The sequence below is a fragment of the Lampetra fluviatilis genome, chromosome 3 (genome assembly GCF_964198595.1).
Source record: "Lampetra fluviatilis chromosome 3, kcLamFluv1.1, whole genome shotgun sequence".
Lineage (NCBI taxonomy): Eukaryota > Metazoa > Chordata > Hyperoartia > Petromyzontiformes > Petromyzontidae > Lampetra > Lampetra fluviatilis.
The window spans coordinates 951574-967500 of record NC_136277.1 but is presented as its reverse complement, the minus strand read 5'-3'; the positions used below and the strand labels follow the sequence as shown (position 1 = coordinate 967500).

Sequence of the window (15927 nt, the reverse complement as noted above, 5' to 3'; positions counted from 1 at the left end):
GGTGAGCCTGGTCCCACGTGTGCCATGTGTCTGGTCATGGTGTTGCTCTGTGTTGTTGCTGTGTTGCTGCTGCTGTGTTGTTGCTGTGTTGTTGCTGTGTTGCTGGTGTGTTGTTGTTGTTGTGTTGTTGCTGTGTTGCAGCTGCTGTGTTGTTGCTGTGTTGTTGCTGCTGTGTTGTTGCTGTGTTGTTGTTGTTGTGTTGTTGCTGTGTTGTTGCTGTGTTGTTGCTGTGTTGTTGCTGCTGTGTTGTATCTGCTGCTCCGTGTTTCTCGCCACCTGAAGAAGATGGTGGCACTGGCGTAGCTCTGAGCCTTGGCGACCTTGCCCTGCCGCAGGTCATCGGCAATCTTGCGGGGCAGCATGCCTGGGGGGTGGTGAGGGGGGGGGGCGGTGAGGGGGGGCGGTGAGGAGGGACGGTGAAGAGGTTCGCGGTGGGCGGTGAGCGGTGGGCGGTGAGCGGTGAGCGGTGGGCGGTGGGCGGTGGGCGGTGAGCGGTGGGGGGATGAGCTCACTGTAGAGCAGCCGATCGGTCTTCTGCTTCTCCAGCACCAGGTCCTGAGTCCGCTCGGCCACCACCGACTCCAGATGCTTGCTGTACCTCTCCATCTACACGCGGAGAGGCGAAGGTCCACACACCCCCCCCACCCGCACAGCCTTCACGGATTGTTGGGGGAAAGTGCCGCGGCTACGGTGGGGGGGTTTGATGCTGCTCACGGTCCACCCCCATAGCCGCATCGCCCACTGCGCAAACCATGGCAGCAGCAGCGGAAGCGGATGATAGCTGAAGATGCACAAATGTAGCGCAGTAGTGCACCGTGCAACGAGGCAATGCCCCGATCCGCAAGTGCGAAGGAGACATCACGGCGGTGGTCAGTGCCGGATTATCCCCGTAGAACGAGTAGCTACAAATGTAGCAACTACATATGTAGTAGCTACACACGCTACGGGCCCCGCACTTTCAAGGGCTCCGCGCTAAATGCTTTCAAGCTATCAATTTCGGTTCTGTGATTCTGCACTCGCTCTATTACTATAGTACTATACCGCCTTCGACTCTTACGAACGACCGGGTGTTTAAGGTAAGCGATTTGTCGTAATATCTGGTCGTATAGTGAATGAACAATTACAATTACTTTACTATGCAAGTAAAAAATTTGTGTTTTAATATCTACGTGGTTTATTTTATTTTATTTTGGGCCCTTTTAGAACATAATGCTACAGGCCCCGCACGAGCTTCATCCGGCACTGATGATGATGATGAGACGCAAATCCGCTACTTACCAGCATCATCATCATGTCCACGGGGCTCACTTTGTTGGGATTCATCTTGTGCAGCTGCTTCTTGGCCTGCTCGAAGGACGGCCTCTGGAGTGGGTTCTGTGCCCAGCACTTCTGGATCAGCTGCGCGCACAAGGAGGAGCTCGTCACCCTACTCACCCACACCCCACTCACCCACACTCCACCCCACTCACCCACACACCGCCCCACTCAACCACACCCCACTCACCCACACTCCACCCCACTCACCCACACGCCACCCCACTAACCCACACGCCACCCCACTCACCCACACTCCACCCCACTCACCCACACTCCACCCCACTCACCCACACTCCACCCCACTCACCCACACCCCACTCACCCACACTCCACCCCACTCACCCACACTCCACCCCACTCACCCACACCCCACTCACCCACACGCCGCCCCACTCACCTACACGCCACCCCACACACCCACACTCCACCCCGCTCACCCACACTCCACCCCACTCACCCACACTCCACCCCACACACCCACACTCCACCCCACTCACCCACTCTCCAACCCACTCACCCACACTCCACCCCACTCACCCACACTCCACCCCACTCACCCACACTCCACCCCACTCACCCACACACCGCCCCACTCACCCACACTCCACCCCACTCACCCACACATCACCCCACTCACCCACACAACGCCCCACTCACTCACCCACTCACTCACCCACACTCCACCCCACTCACCCACACTCCACCCCACTCACCCACACAACGCCCCACTCAACCACACCCCACTCACCCACACTCCACCCCACTCACCCACACGCCACCCCACTCACCCACACGCCACCCCACTCACCCACACTCCACCCCACTCACCCACACATCACCCCACTCACCCATACACCGCCCCACTCACTCACCCACTCACTCACCCACACTCCACCTCACTCACCCACACTCCACCCCACTCACCCACACTCCACCCCACTCACCCACACTCCACCCCACTCACCCACACCCCACTCACCCACACTCCACCCCACTCACCCACACTCCACCCCACTCACCCACACCCCACTCACCCACACGCCGCCCCACTCACCTACACGCCACCCCACACACCCACACTCCACCCCACTCACCCACACTCCACCCCACTCACCCACACTCCACCCCACACACCCACACTCCACCCCACTCACCCACACTCCACCCCACTCACCCACACTCCACCCCACTCACCCACACTCCACCCCACTCACCCACACTCCACCCCACTCACCCACACCCCACTCACCCACACTCCACCCCACTCACCCACACTCCACCCCACTCACCCACACACCGCCCCACTCACCCACACGCCGCCCCACACACCACCCCACTCACCCACATACCACCCCACTCACCCACACTCCACCCCACTCACCCACACTCCACCCCACTCACCCACACACCACCCCACTCACCCACACCCCACCCCACTCACCCAGACACCGCCCCACTCACCCACACCCCACTCACCCACACTCCACCCCACTCACCCACACGCCACCCCACTCACCCACACGCCACCCCACTCACCCACACTCCACCCCACTCACCCACACATCACCCCACTCACCCATACACCGCCCCACTCACTCACCCACTCACTCACCCACACTCCACCCCACTCACCCACACTCCACCCCACTCACCCACACTCCACCCCACTCACCCACACTCCATCCCACTCACCCACACCCCACTCACCCACACTCCACCCCACTCACCCACACTCCACCCCACTCACCCACACTCCACCCCACTCACCCACACTCCACCCCACTCACCCACACTCCACCCCACTCACCCACACTCCACCCCACTCACCCACACTCCACCCCACACACCCACACTCCACCCCACTCACCCACACTCCACCCCACTCACCCACACTCCACCCCACTCACCCACACTCCACCCCACTCACCCACACTCCTCCCCACTCACCCACACACCACCCCACTCACCAACACTCCACCCCACTCACCCACACATCACCCCACTCACCCACACACCGCCCCACTCACTCACCCACTCACTCACCCACACTCCACCTCACTCACCCACACTCCACCCCACTCACCCACACTCCACCCCACTCACCCACACTCCACCCCACTCACCCACACCCCACTCACCCACACTCCACCCCACTCACCCACACTCCACCCCACTCACCCACACCCCACTCACCCACACGCCGCCCCACTCACCTACACGCCACCCCACACACCCACACTCCACCCCACTCACCCACACTCCACCCCACTCACCCACACTCCACCCCACACACCCACACTCCACCCCACTCACCCACACTCCACCCCACTCACCCACACTCCACCCCACTCACCCACACCCCACTCACCCACACTCCACCCCACTCACCCACACTCCACCCCACTCACCCACACACCGCCCCACTCACCCACACGCCGCCCCACACACCACCCCACTCACCCACATACCACCCCACTCACCCACACTCCACCCCACTCACCCACACTCCACCCCACTCACCCACACACCACCCCACTCACCCACACCCCACCCCACTCACCCACACACCGCCCCACTCACCCACACCCCACTCACCCACACTCCACCCCACTCACCCACACGCCACCCCACTCACCCACACGCCACCCCACTCACCCACACTCCACCCCACTCACCCACACATCACCCCACTCACCCATACACCGCCCCACTCACTCACCCACTCACTCACCCACACTCCACCTCACTCACCCACACTCCACCCCACTCACCCACACTCCACCCCACTCACCCACACTCCACCCCACTCACCCACACCCCACTCACCCACACTCCACCCCACTCACCCACACTCCACCCCACTCACCCACACACCGCCCCACTCACTCACCCACTCACTCACCCACACTCCACCCCACTCACCCACACTCCACCCCACTCACCCACACTCCACCCCACTCACCCACACCCCACTCACCCACACTCCACCCCACTCACCCACACTCCACCCCACTCACCCACACCCCACTCACCCACACGCCGCCCCACTCACCTACACGCCACCCCACACACCCACACTCCACCCCGCTCACCCACACTCCACCCCACTCACCCACACTCCACCCCACACACCCACACTCCACCCCACTCACCCACACTCCAACCCACTCACCCACACTCCACCCCACTCACCCACACTCCACCCCACTCACCCACACTCCACCCCACTCACCCATACACCGCCCCACTCACCCACACTCCACCCCACTCACCCACACATCACCCCACTCACCCACACAACGCCCCACTCACTCACCCACTCACTCACCCACACTCCACCCCACTCACCCACACACCGCCCCACTCACCCACACTCCACCCCACTCACCCACACTCCACCCCACTCACCCACACTCCACCCCACTCACCCACACTCCACCCCACTCACCCACCCCCACTCACCAACACTCCACCCCACTCACCCACACTCCACCCCACTCACCCACACCCCACTCACCCACACTCCACCCCTACCTCGCAGTACTCCGTAGGACTCGGGCAGTTGGTGTCGGTTTTGCCTGAGAACTGCGGCAGGCTGGGACGCCACGCCGAGTCCACGTTATTCACGTCCATGTCTGGCTGCGCTCACACGGAAGCACAAAGACAAAGATCCCCCGTGTAGCCTTTGACAGACTGTAGGGGCAAGTGCTGTTAGCGAGCAGCTACGAAGGCCGGAACGGCACACGAGGGGGTGGGTGGCCAGCACGGCGCCCGACCGCCTTTGTCTCCCCAGTGGCGATGTTTACTACGCACCACACCAGGTACTCATTTGAGGCTGAGTCGACCTAGGGGAGGCCCAGGACCGGTACAGATAATCGTCACTGTGGTGTTGGTCGTGAGCGGGAAGCGAACTCGGGTCGCCGGGTTCATAGCGCAGCGTAGCGCTAACCGCTGCACCACCGCTCCATAAACAGAAGGACGCACTGACACACGGACACAGGCAAAGGTAAAGGTCCCCCTGTAGCCAAGTAACAGCCAAGTGCTGTTAGCGAGCGCCTATCAAGGTCGGCATGGTGGCGTGGCTTGCACTATGCCCAGCCACCTTTGTCTCCCCAGTGGGGCTGTTCAATCACTGCACCAGATTCTCATTTGAGGCTGAGTCGACCAAGGGGACGCCTAAGTCTGGAGGGGTGGTGGGGGTTGGGGGGGGTGAGGGGGGAGGTGTAAAGGGGGGATCGGGGGAGGAGGGGAATCGGGGAGGAGGGAGATCGGTGGAGGGGGGGATCGGGGGAGGGGGGGGAATGGTGGAGGGGGGGTCGGGGAAGAAGGGGATCGGGGGAGGGGGGATCGGGGGAGGGGGGGGGGGTCGGGGGAGGGGGATCGGGGGGAGGGGTCTCACCGCTGTGGGTTCGCTCCGTGTGGCAATCTCCACCAGGATGACTCCGAAACTGCGAGACACGGGGTGAGCAGCACGGTGAGCGACTCGGTGAGTGGGCGAGCAACGTGGACCATGGGGTTGCGGTGAGTGCAGTGGCCGGGGCGGTGAGCGGACGTCACCTGTAAACGTCCACGGCCGACGTGAGCTCGCCGTGTCGCAGGAGCAGCCTCTCGGGAGCCATGTAGATGCTTGCCAGGCCCTGCCGGTGCTGCTGCTGCTGCTGCTGGTGCTTGACGACCTCCTCATCTGGCTTGTCCTGTGTGCGGAACACCTCCAGCCCATAGTCTACAAAGACAAAGATCCCCCGTGTAGCCTGTAACAGACTGTAGGGGCAAGCGCTGTTAGCGAGCACCTATAAAGGCCGGCACGTCACACGTGGGGGTGGGTGGCCGGCACCACGCCCGGCCGCCTTTGTCTCCCCAGTGGCGATGTTTACATGTCGCACCGGGTACTCATTTAAGGCTGAGTCGACCTAGGCGAGCCGCAGGACCGGTTCGGATATTCGTCACCGATGGTTGGCCGTGAGTGGGAATCGAACTCGGGTCGCCGGGTTCCATGAAACACACAACGGTTCGACACGAAAGACAAAGATCACCCGCGTAGGTTTAGCAGACTGTTGGGACAAGTGCTGTTGGCGAGAAGCACCTATGAAGGCTGCAGCAGTACACGAGGGGGTGGGCGGTCAGCACTACTTCCGACCGCCTTTGTCTCCCCAGTGGCGATGTTTACACACCACACCAGGTACTCATTTGAGGCTGAGTCGACCTAGGGGAGGCTCAGGACCGGTTCAAATATTCGCCACTGTTATTGTGACAAAGACAAAGTTTCTCCGTAGAGCCTTCACAGACTATTTGGGCAAGTGCGCTTAGCGAGCACACACACCGATACACACCGACCCTCACCCCCCTTACCGGCGATCTTACAGACCCAGCGGTCGTCGACGAGGCAGTTTGTGGGCTTGAGGCGGCCGTGGACGAGGCGGTGCTGGTGCAGGTACGACATCCCTCGCACGATGTCCACCGCAAACGACAGCCTTCACCGCCACCACCGCAGTCACCATTAGCAACATCACCACCATCGCCACCATCACCACCATCAACACCATTACCTACCTCACCACCATCACCACCATTACCATCGTCACCACCATTACCAACATCACCACCATCACCATTACCAATATCACCACCACCATCACCACCATTACCTACCTACCTCACCACCATTACCACCGTCATCACCATTGCCAACATCACCACCATCACCATTACCAACATCACCACCACCATTACCACCGTCACCACCATTAGAAACATCGCCACCATCACCACCACCATCGCCACCATCACCATTACCAACATCACCACTATCGTCTACATCGCCATTACCAACATCACCATCGCCACCATCACCATACCAACATCACCACCATCACCATTACCAACATCACCACCATGATGTTGAGAAACCCCGTGATGTTAATAAACCCTGTGATGTTGAGAAACCCTGTGATGTTGAGAAACCCTGTGATGTTGAAGAACTCTGTGATGTTGAGAAAACCTGTGATGTTGAGAAACCCTGTGATGTTGAGAAACCTGTGATGTTGAGAAACCCTGTGATGTTGAGAAACCCTGTGATGTTGAGAAACCCTGTGATGTTGAAGAACTCTGTGATGTTGAAGAACCCTGTGATGTTGAGAAAACCTGTGATGTTGAGAACCCTGTGATGTTGAGAAACCCTGTGATGTTGAGAAACCCTGTGATGTTGAGAAACCCTGTGATGATGAGAAACCCTGTGATATTGAAGAACCCTGTGATGTTGAGGAACCCTGTGATGTTGAGAAACCCTGTGATGTTGAGAAACCCCGTGATGTTGAAGAATCCTGTGATGTTGAGAAACCCTGTGATGTTGAGAAACCCTGTGATGTTGAAGAACCCTGTGATGATGAGAAACCCTGTGATGTTGAGGAACCCTGTGATGTTGAGAAACCCTGTGATGTTGAAGAACCCTGTGATGTTGAGAATCTCTGTGATGTTGACGAACCCTGTGATGTTGAAGAACCCTGTGATGTTGAGAAACCCTGTGATGTTGAAGAACCCCGTGATGTTGAAGAACCCTGTGATGTTGAAGAACCCTGTGATGTTGAAGAGCCCTGTGATGTTGAGAAACCCTGTGATGTTGAGAAACCCTGTGATGTTGAGAAACCCTGTGATGTTGAAGAACCCTGTGATGTTGAGAAACCCTGTGATGTTGAAGAACCCCGTGATGTTGAAGAACCCTGTGATGTTGAAGAATCCTGTGATGTTGAAGAACCCTGTGATGTTGAGAAACCCTGTGATGTTGAGAAACCCTGTGATGTTGAGAAACCCTGTGATGTTGAAGAACCCTGTAATGTTGAGAACCCTGTGATGTTGAGAACCCTGTGATGTTGAAGAACCCTGTGATGTTGAGAAACCCTGTGATGTTGAGAAACCCTGTGATGTTGAGAAATCCTGTGATGTTGAGAAACCCTGTGATGTTGAGAAACCCTTTGAAGCTCAGAACTCCACAACGATATCGAGGAGCCTGTGGGCACCTGAATCCCCAGTTGAGCGGGATCTCGTCGTTGAGAAGGACGTCGCGCAGGCTGCCCTTGGGGCAGAACTCGGTGAGCAGGGCCACGCTGCCCTCGTCCACGACGGCACCCACGAAGCGGCACAGGTTCGGGTGCTCCAGCTCTCTGGGGCGATGGGTGTGGGGTCAGGGGTCGAGCGGGGGTCACGGCGGCTAGTGAGGGTCGCGTGGACTCCCTCGCCCACCACCCGACACGGCCAACTTGTAAGGGTTGTCACGTAAACAGAACGTGCCAATTCGTCGTACGGCCACAGCGGTCCCGGAGCGTTTAGCCAGGAGGCGGCGGATCGTGCCGACCCGTTTGACAACGCGCGGAACGTCCACTTGACAAAGGGAGGGCCTGGGCCACCGACCGTACCACGAGACCGCGCGGGGCAACCGCGGGGAGCTGGCGCGGCCGCACGACCGCACGACAAGCACGCGATGTTTACTGCACACCGCACTCGGATACACAAAGGGCTGGGCAGGTCCCCACCTGACCTCCTTGACCTCGCTGCGGATGGTCTTGGTGAGGCTGAACGTCTTCTTGTTGATTCTCTTCATGGCCACGGCGTTGCCCTGACTGCGAGGAGAGACACGCGCTGAGGTTGTGAGCACAACGCGCCGTGTGGTGTGTGCGCGTGTGTGTGTAGTGCGGTGTGCAGTGTGTAGTGCGGTGTGTCGTGTGTAGTGCGGTGTGTGGTGCGGTGTATGGAGTGTAGTGTGGTGTGTGTAGTTCGGGGTGTGTAGTGCGGTGTGTGTAGTGTGGTGTGTGTAGTGCGGTGCTGTACTAGATGACGCCGAGAGTGATGCAGTGGCTCGGCACCGCCGCGGTTTGGGTGTAGCCGGACCCGGCGCTCTGCAAGTCGGTCACGTGACTGGCAGTGGTGTCGCTCGGGGGTGGTGGCTGCCGCATGCTGGCGAGGCTGCCCTCGGCACCGCGCTGCCCGTAGTCTGTGCACACACAAAGACAAAGATCCCTCCTCGCCGTGTAGCCTTAACAGACGTTTAGGGCAAGTGCTGTTCGCGAGCAGCACCTATGAAGGCCGGCACGGCGCACGGGGGGAGTGGGTGGCCAGCGACACGCCCGGCCGCCTTTGTCTCCCCCAGTGGCGATGTTAACATACACCGCACCGGGTACTCATTTGAGGCTGAGTCGACCTGGTGGAGGCCCAGGACCGGTTCAGATAATCGTCATTGTGGTGTTGGCCGTGAGCGGGAATCGAACTCGGGTCGCCGGGTTCGTAGAGCAGCGTAGCGCTAACCGCTGCGCCGCCGCTCCCCACGCCGACGTGTACACACGCACGCACGTGCGCACACGACGACAGCCGCCATTATGTGGCGGTGACGTCACAACAGCGCCTGCGCCAGGCTAAGTGCATCCCGAGGCCACGTGAGGTGTCGAAGGCTCGCTCCGAGCTGGTCCCAGGGGACAGACCCAGGTGCCTTGCCCCCCGCTGGGACAAGGCACGGGGGGGGGGGGGGGCGTGGACGCACCCATCTTGATGTCCTTGGGGCTCACGATCCAGCTCTCGTCCCAGAAGAGCTTGTGCTTCTGATACTCAAACCACTGGAAACATACGAGGGGGGGGGGGGGGCGTCCTGACGTTAACTGTGGCGGTGAGCGTGGGCGGTGAGCATAGTGGTGAGCGTGGAAAGTTATCAGGGGCAGCGAGCATAGCGGTGAGCGTGGGAGGTGAGCATAGTGGTGAGCGTGGGGTGGTGAGCATGGGCGGTGAACATGGGCGGTGAGCATAGTGGTGAGCGTGGGCGGCGAGCATAGTGGTGAGCGTGGGAAGTGAGCGTGGCGGTGAGCGCGACGGTGAGCAAAGTGGTGAGCATAACGGTGAGCGTGGGCGGCGAGCGACGTTACCAGCAGGGTGAAGACGAGCATGCTGAAGAAGAGGGAGATGGGCAGGCCGATGGCCACCTTGATGGGGGTGGACATGGGGCAGTCCCCGCAGTCGGCGGGGCAGGTGGAGCACGTCTCGTCCTGCCCGCAGACGCCGTCACCGCACACTGCCGGGGACACAGCACGCGGTGACGGGCACCGGCTCAGCCCCGGCACTGGTTCTACCTTGGCACCGGCAGAGTCTGCGCTCACCCCGGGGCAGATTCCCTCACGGGAGAGAGATTCAAGCAGCGGAGAGGAGAAGCCTCGCCCAAGGCCGCGATGCCTACGGCCCCCAGGGGCTTCTCAGGGCAAGGCCTGAGGCTGAGAATCTTTGGGTTAAATTCGTGGAGGTGTGATATCTCGGAGGTGGGGGGGGGGGGAGGCGCTCTTGAAGGTGACGTCGGGGTCACGTCGGGGTCACGTCGGGGTCACGTTGGGGTCACGTTGGGGTCACGTTGGGGTCGGGGTCACGTCGGGGTCACGTTGGGGACACGTCGGGGTCACGTAGGGGTCATATTGGGGTCACGTAGGGGTCACATCGGGGTCGCGTAGGGGTCACCTGTGGCGGGCAGCACGGTGGTCGTGGCCTCGAGCGCCGCCTGCATGTGCCCTACGCGGATGTGCGCGATGAGCGACGTCACACCGACGTGCGCCAGCGTCACCTGTGGGGCCAAGTGGCACCGTGTCAGTAACCGAGGAGGGGGCGGTGGCGCAGCGGTTCAGAGCACTGTGCTATGAACCCGGCGACCCGAGTTCGATTCTCGCTCATGGTCAACACCAGTGACGATTATTTGAACCGGTCTTGGGCCTCCACCCAAGGTCACCTCAAATAAGTACCTGGTGAGGTGTGTAAACATCGCTACTTGGGAGACAGAGGTGCTGGCCATCCACCACCGTGCGCCACAGTGCCGGCCTTCATAGGTGCTGCTACTCGCTAACAGCGCTTGCCCCAACAGTCTGTTACAGGCTACACGGGGGGAACCACTCCTTGCCTTGCCGGTCCAGTTCCTCTGGCTCATGGTGCCGGACGAGGACAAGGTGTGCGTGAAGATCTGCCCATCGTCAGGGATCCACGGGCCGCAGATGCCTCCTTTATTCTGCACACGCCCACAGCGGCAAGTGTCCCGCACACAAGGCCACCATCATCATCATCAACGCAACCACCACCATCACCAACATCAACAAGCGCAGCCAAAGTATGAAAGATAAGAATAGCCCTTACCCTTCCTGGCAATAAAACAGGAGTTGTGTTAAGATGTTGCAAGGAATCGAGTTACTGCATTAACCAACCACGGTACTTGTGGTGAACATGCAAACAAAACATGCTCTGATGGTGATATGTGACGCATTGTCTTTGAAACTGATTGGCCTACACCAGCCTTCTTTATGGCTCAGTCTCACCGGTCTCAGACCAGAGAACGTCAAAAGGCGAATAGTAAACGGACCATGCACGTATCAGAGCATTTACAGCCAGTCAACACAACCACCAACAACCACTGTCAACACAACCACCACCATCACCAACTCCTCCAACGCCACCAAATCATGGCCTCAACCCAGGGTGGGGGGGGAGGGGGAGGGTAGGGGGGTGTAGCTGCCACCTTTGCCACCACAGACCCAAAACCAGGGCCGTAAATTCTCAGTCAAGCACGAGGTCTCTCGTCGGGGCCCGTGCACTTTACCCCCACAGAGTTCAACAATTACCGGTAGCAGATGTCGGGTACAAAGCAATGAATTACACCTCGAACACAGATGCCAATTTCCCGGTCAGGTGGCAAACCCTGGCTGGGGTACATCTAGACTAGGATAGGCTAGGCTGCACCAGGTCAGGTGAGGCTCAGCTTGGGCTAGTCAAGGTCAGGCTCGGTTCATTTGGGCTGGGCTGGGGTCAGGGTGAGCCCCGTAGCGAGTCTGTTGCTGCGTGTGGGTGAGCCCGAGTGAGTCTGGGCTGGGTGAGTCTGGGTTGAGTCGGTGAGTTTGACGAGTGACAACCAAAACTCAGCCTTCCTGAGGCCCCTTCCCTTGCCTCCCTCCCCCCATGACCCCTTCGCACCCCCATGATGTGCACCCGCCCCCACCACCCCCTGAGGAGGTCCCCTGTCTGACCATGAAGGACAAGGGGCACGAGTGGATGTTGGCGTGGTGGATGCAGCAGTTGTCCTCGTTGGCGTCGTTCCAGTTGGAGGGACACTCCTGGTCGCAGAACTTCATCGCCTCGCTCACGTTGTTGCTGCGAGACACGCGACGACGCGGTGGTGGTGACGGCGCTGCAGGTGGTGACCGTGGAGATGGTGACGGTGGTGGAGGTGATGATGGTGGAGGTGACGGTGCTGCAGGTGGTGACCATGGAGATGGTGACGGTCGTGTCGATGCTGGTGGTGTAGGTGACGGTGGTGCAGGTGACGGTGGTGCAGGTGACAGTGGTGGAGGTGACAGTGGTGGAGGTGATTATGGTGTAGGTGACAGTGGTGGAGGTGATAACGGTGGTGTAGATGCTAGTGGTGTAGGTAACGGTGGTGGAGGTGACGGGGTTAGAGGTGACGATGGTGCAAGTGACGGTGATGATGGTTGGAGGTGTAGGTGACGGTGGTGGAGGTGACGGTGTGGAGGTGACGGTGGTGGAGGTGTATAGGCGCTGGTGGTGTAGATGCTGCTGGTGCGCATGCTGGTGGCGTAGGTGACAGTGGAGAAGGTGATGATGGTGTAGGTGATGGTTTGGGTGATGGAGGTGTAGGTGATGGTTTAGGTGATGGAGGTGTAGGTGATGGTTACAATTATTTCGCACCAAAGAGTAGCCAACCGTGCTGTAATGGTGTAAGTGATGTTGGTGTAAGTGATGGCGATGTAGGTGATGGTGGTGTAAGTGATGATGTGGGGAGCGGTAGTGTAGCGGGTTAGCAACGCTGCGCTACGAACCCGGCGACCCGAGTTCCATTTCCGCTCACGGCTACCAACACCCAGTGACGATCATCTGAACCGGCCCTGGGCCTCCCCTAGGTCGACCCAGCCTCGAATGAGTAACCCTGGTGCGCTGTGTGAACATCATCGCCACTGGGGGAGACAAAGGCGGCCGGGCGTGGTGCTGGCCACCAACCCCCTCGTGTACCGTTCAGGCCTTCATAGGTGCCCGCTAACAGCACTTGCCCCTACAGTCTGTTAAGGCTAGACGGGGGATCTTTGCCTTTTTTGGTGGTGGTGGGGTTGCCCAGGTGACCTCCTCCTCCTCACCTGGTGCGCAGGATGTGGTTCCGCACCGCGTAATCGTAGAAGTCTGGCGAGGCTGTGACGAGGTAGGTCACCTCGAACTCGTGTCCACTCGCCACGCGCAGCGGCGGCCTCCTGAGCCACGCCATCTCCAGGCCTGACGACGCCATCGCCACCACCAACAACAACAATGACGACGGCAGCCATTCGCCACTCGAGTGGCGGTGAGGTCACCGCGGCGCTCGTGCCAGGCCACGTGGCACTTTCAGCGTCACGTGGAAGCGTCGAACGCGTCGAACGCTTCCACGTGGCAAAGAACCCCCCCTTGTAGCCTCTAACAGACTGTTGGGGCTATAAGTGCTGTTAGCGAGTAGCAGCAGCACCTATGAAGGCCGGCACTGTGGCACACGAGGGGGTGGGGTGGCCAGCACCGCGCCCGGCCCGCCTTTGTCTCTCCCTAGTGGCGATGTTTACTACACACCACACTAGGTACTCATTTGAGGCTGAGTCGACCTAGGGGAGGCTCAGGACCGATTCAGATTATCATCACCGCTGTTGGCCGTGAGCGGGAATCAAAGCGCTGCGCCCAAAGCTCTCCCCACAAACTCTTCACCATCCTCTCCACACGCACAGTCGTAGCCACACAAAGTACAGTACTCTCTCTCTCAGACACCTCCATACACACACAGCCTGTAGAGGTGAGTGTAGAGGTGAGTGTAGAGGTGACATGCATCTCCAGGTGAGTGTAGAGGTGAGTTTAGAGGTGAGTGTAGAGGTGACATGCATCTCCTAGGTGAGTGTAGAGGTGAGTTTAGAGGTCAGTGTAGAGGTGAGTGTAGAGGTGACATGCATCTCCAGGTGAGTGTAGAGGTGAGTTTAGAGGTGAGTGTAGAGGTGAGTGTAGAGGTGACATGCATCTCCAGGTGAGTGTAGAGGTGAGTTTAGAGGTGAGTGTAGAGGTGACATGCATCTCCAGGTGAGTGTAGAGGTGAGTTTAGAGGTGAGTGTAGAGGTGACATGCATCTCCAGGTGAGTGTAGAGGTGAGTTTAGAGGTGAGTGTGGAGGTGAGTGAGAAGGTGACATGCATCTCTAGGTGAGTGTAGAGGTGAGTGTAGAGGTGAGTGTAGAGGTGACATGTATCTCCAGGTGAGTGTAGAGGTGAGTGTAGAGGCCACAGGTGTACTATTTGTAGGGCGTGTAAGGGGTGAGCGTGGAGGTTGAAGGCGAGCGAGTCGCGGGCGCCCTCGCCTCCGCAGTCGATCATGTTGAACTCGTTGGGCTGTGCCAGAGGCCAGCAGTCGTACTCAAGGTTGTCGAGGTCGTGCCACGCGGCCGCCACTCGGGCCCACAGCAGCAGCAGCAGCGCCTGTAAGGGGTCAAGGGCGGGGCGAGGGGTCAAACCGCAGTTCTTCGAGTGAAGTGGCACAGCAGAGGGTCGCGGGTTGACCCCTTGAAGACGAGCTTCTCTGACATCCTGGAGACGAAGATGTTCATCGCAGCAGCAGCAACAACAACAAAATGGTCGACGCTTTCACGGTATTTTTGAAGCCGGCTTGGTTGCAAGCGAGGCACCGAGGCCTGAGTTGAAAAGTCTCCAGAGGAAGATTCACCCACCCAGTGCCTCTGGAGTTGCCAACGATGGGGCTTTTGAGTGGCTGCGCAAGAGATAAGCGAACAGAAGAAGAAGACGTTTGCCTTGAGAAAGGGGTTTTAGTTTTTTTGTTCAGCAAGGTTGAAAGGGAACCAGAGCCAACCCCACGGAAGGACCCCCCCCACAGACTTCCTCAGGGCCCCCCTTAAGTCTCCACCATGCCCCCCCCTTGCGTTTCCCCCCTCAGAGACCCCTCTGATCTTTCTGAGGGGAGCCCTTTCACGTCTCAAGGTGGCTCGGGCAGCTAGCCTGCACACGGACTTTAGTGCGCTCCCAGGTGTTGGGACCCGGTGGCTGCCGCTGTGTGGTCTAGCCCAGGGGCACCCCCAGTTGCAGCTGTCCCTCGTTTGGCCCACTATCGAGCATCACTCTGAGTGTCAGGGCGCGCCACGGTGGCTAGGAGATGTTAACTACCTCGCCTGGCACGCAGGAGGTCGTGGGTTCGATCCCTACCCTGACGCCTGCTGCTGAATATTTGGAGTCTGCGTCTCTCTCATCATCATCATCACGGTGGCTTTGAGATGTTAGCTACCTCGCCCGGTGTACAGGAGGTCGTGGATTCGATCCTGACCCTGACGCCTGCTGCTGTATATTTGGAGTCTGCGTCTCTCTCATCATCATCACGGTGGCTAGGATATGTTAACTACCTCGCCTGACACGCAGGAGGTCGTGGATTTGATCCCTACCCTGACGCCTGCTGCTGGATATTTTGAGTCTCTCTCCCCGTGGTCACGTGGATTTTTCTCCGGGTCCTCCGGGTACTCCCCCGCGCGTTGAAGATTCAACATCGCCACGCGTTCAGAGTCATTTGGCTGCCGCTTTAAATGTCC

The 15927-nt window shown here is 59.3% G+C and overlaps 1 protein-coding gene across 1 annotated transcript in view; it reads right to left on the bottom strand.

Annotated features, from left to right (window-relative positions):
- Nucleotides 1-14940, bottom strand: part of LOC144947946 (atrial natriuretic peptide receptor 2-like) — a 20078-nt gene extending 5138 nt beyond the window's left edge. The window contains exons 1-18 of the mRNA XM_078877377.1: nt 14848-14940; nt 14695-14812; nt 13470-13602; nt 12348-12471; nt 11234-11338; nt 10801-10903; nt 10221-10366; nt 9845-9917; nt 9139-9301; nt 8844-8930; nt 8331-8474; nt 6667-6788; nt 5875-6040; nt 5720-5765; nt 4852-4956; nt 1279-1398; nt 513-606; nt 277-364 (exon numbers count right to left, since the gene is read on the bottom strand). Of these exons, the coding sequence (XP_078733503.1) occupies nt 277-364; nt 513-606; nt 1279-1398; nt 4852-4956; nt 5720-5765; nt 5875-6040; nt 6667-6788; nt 8331-8474; nt 8844-8930; nt 9139-9301; nt 9845-9917; nt 10221-10366; nt 10801-10903; nt 11234-11338; nt 12348-12471; nt 13470-13602; nt 14695-14812; nt 14848-14940 (2030 nt within the window). The remainder of the gene's footprint in view (nt 1-276; nt 365-512; nt 607-1278; nt 1399-4851; nt 4957-5719; nt 5766-5874; nt 6041-6666; nt 6789-8330; nt 8475-8843; nt 8931-9138; nt 9302-9844; nt 9918-10220; nt 10367-10800; nt 10904-11233; nt 11339-12347; nt 12472-13469; nt 13603-14694; nt 14813-14847) is intronic.
- Between the last annotated feature and the right edge of the window lie 987 nt (nt 14941-15927).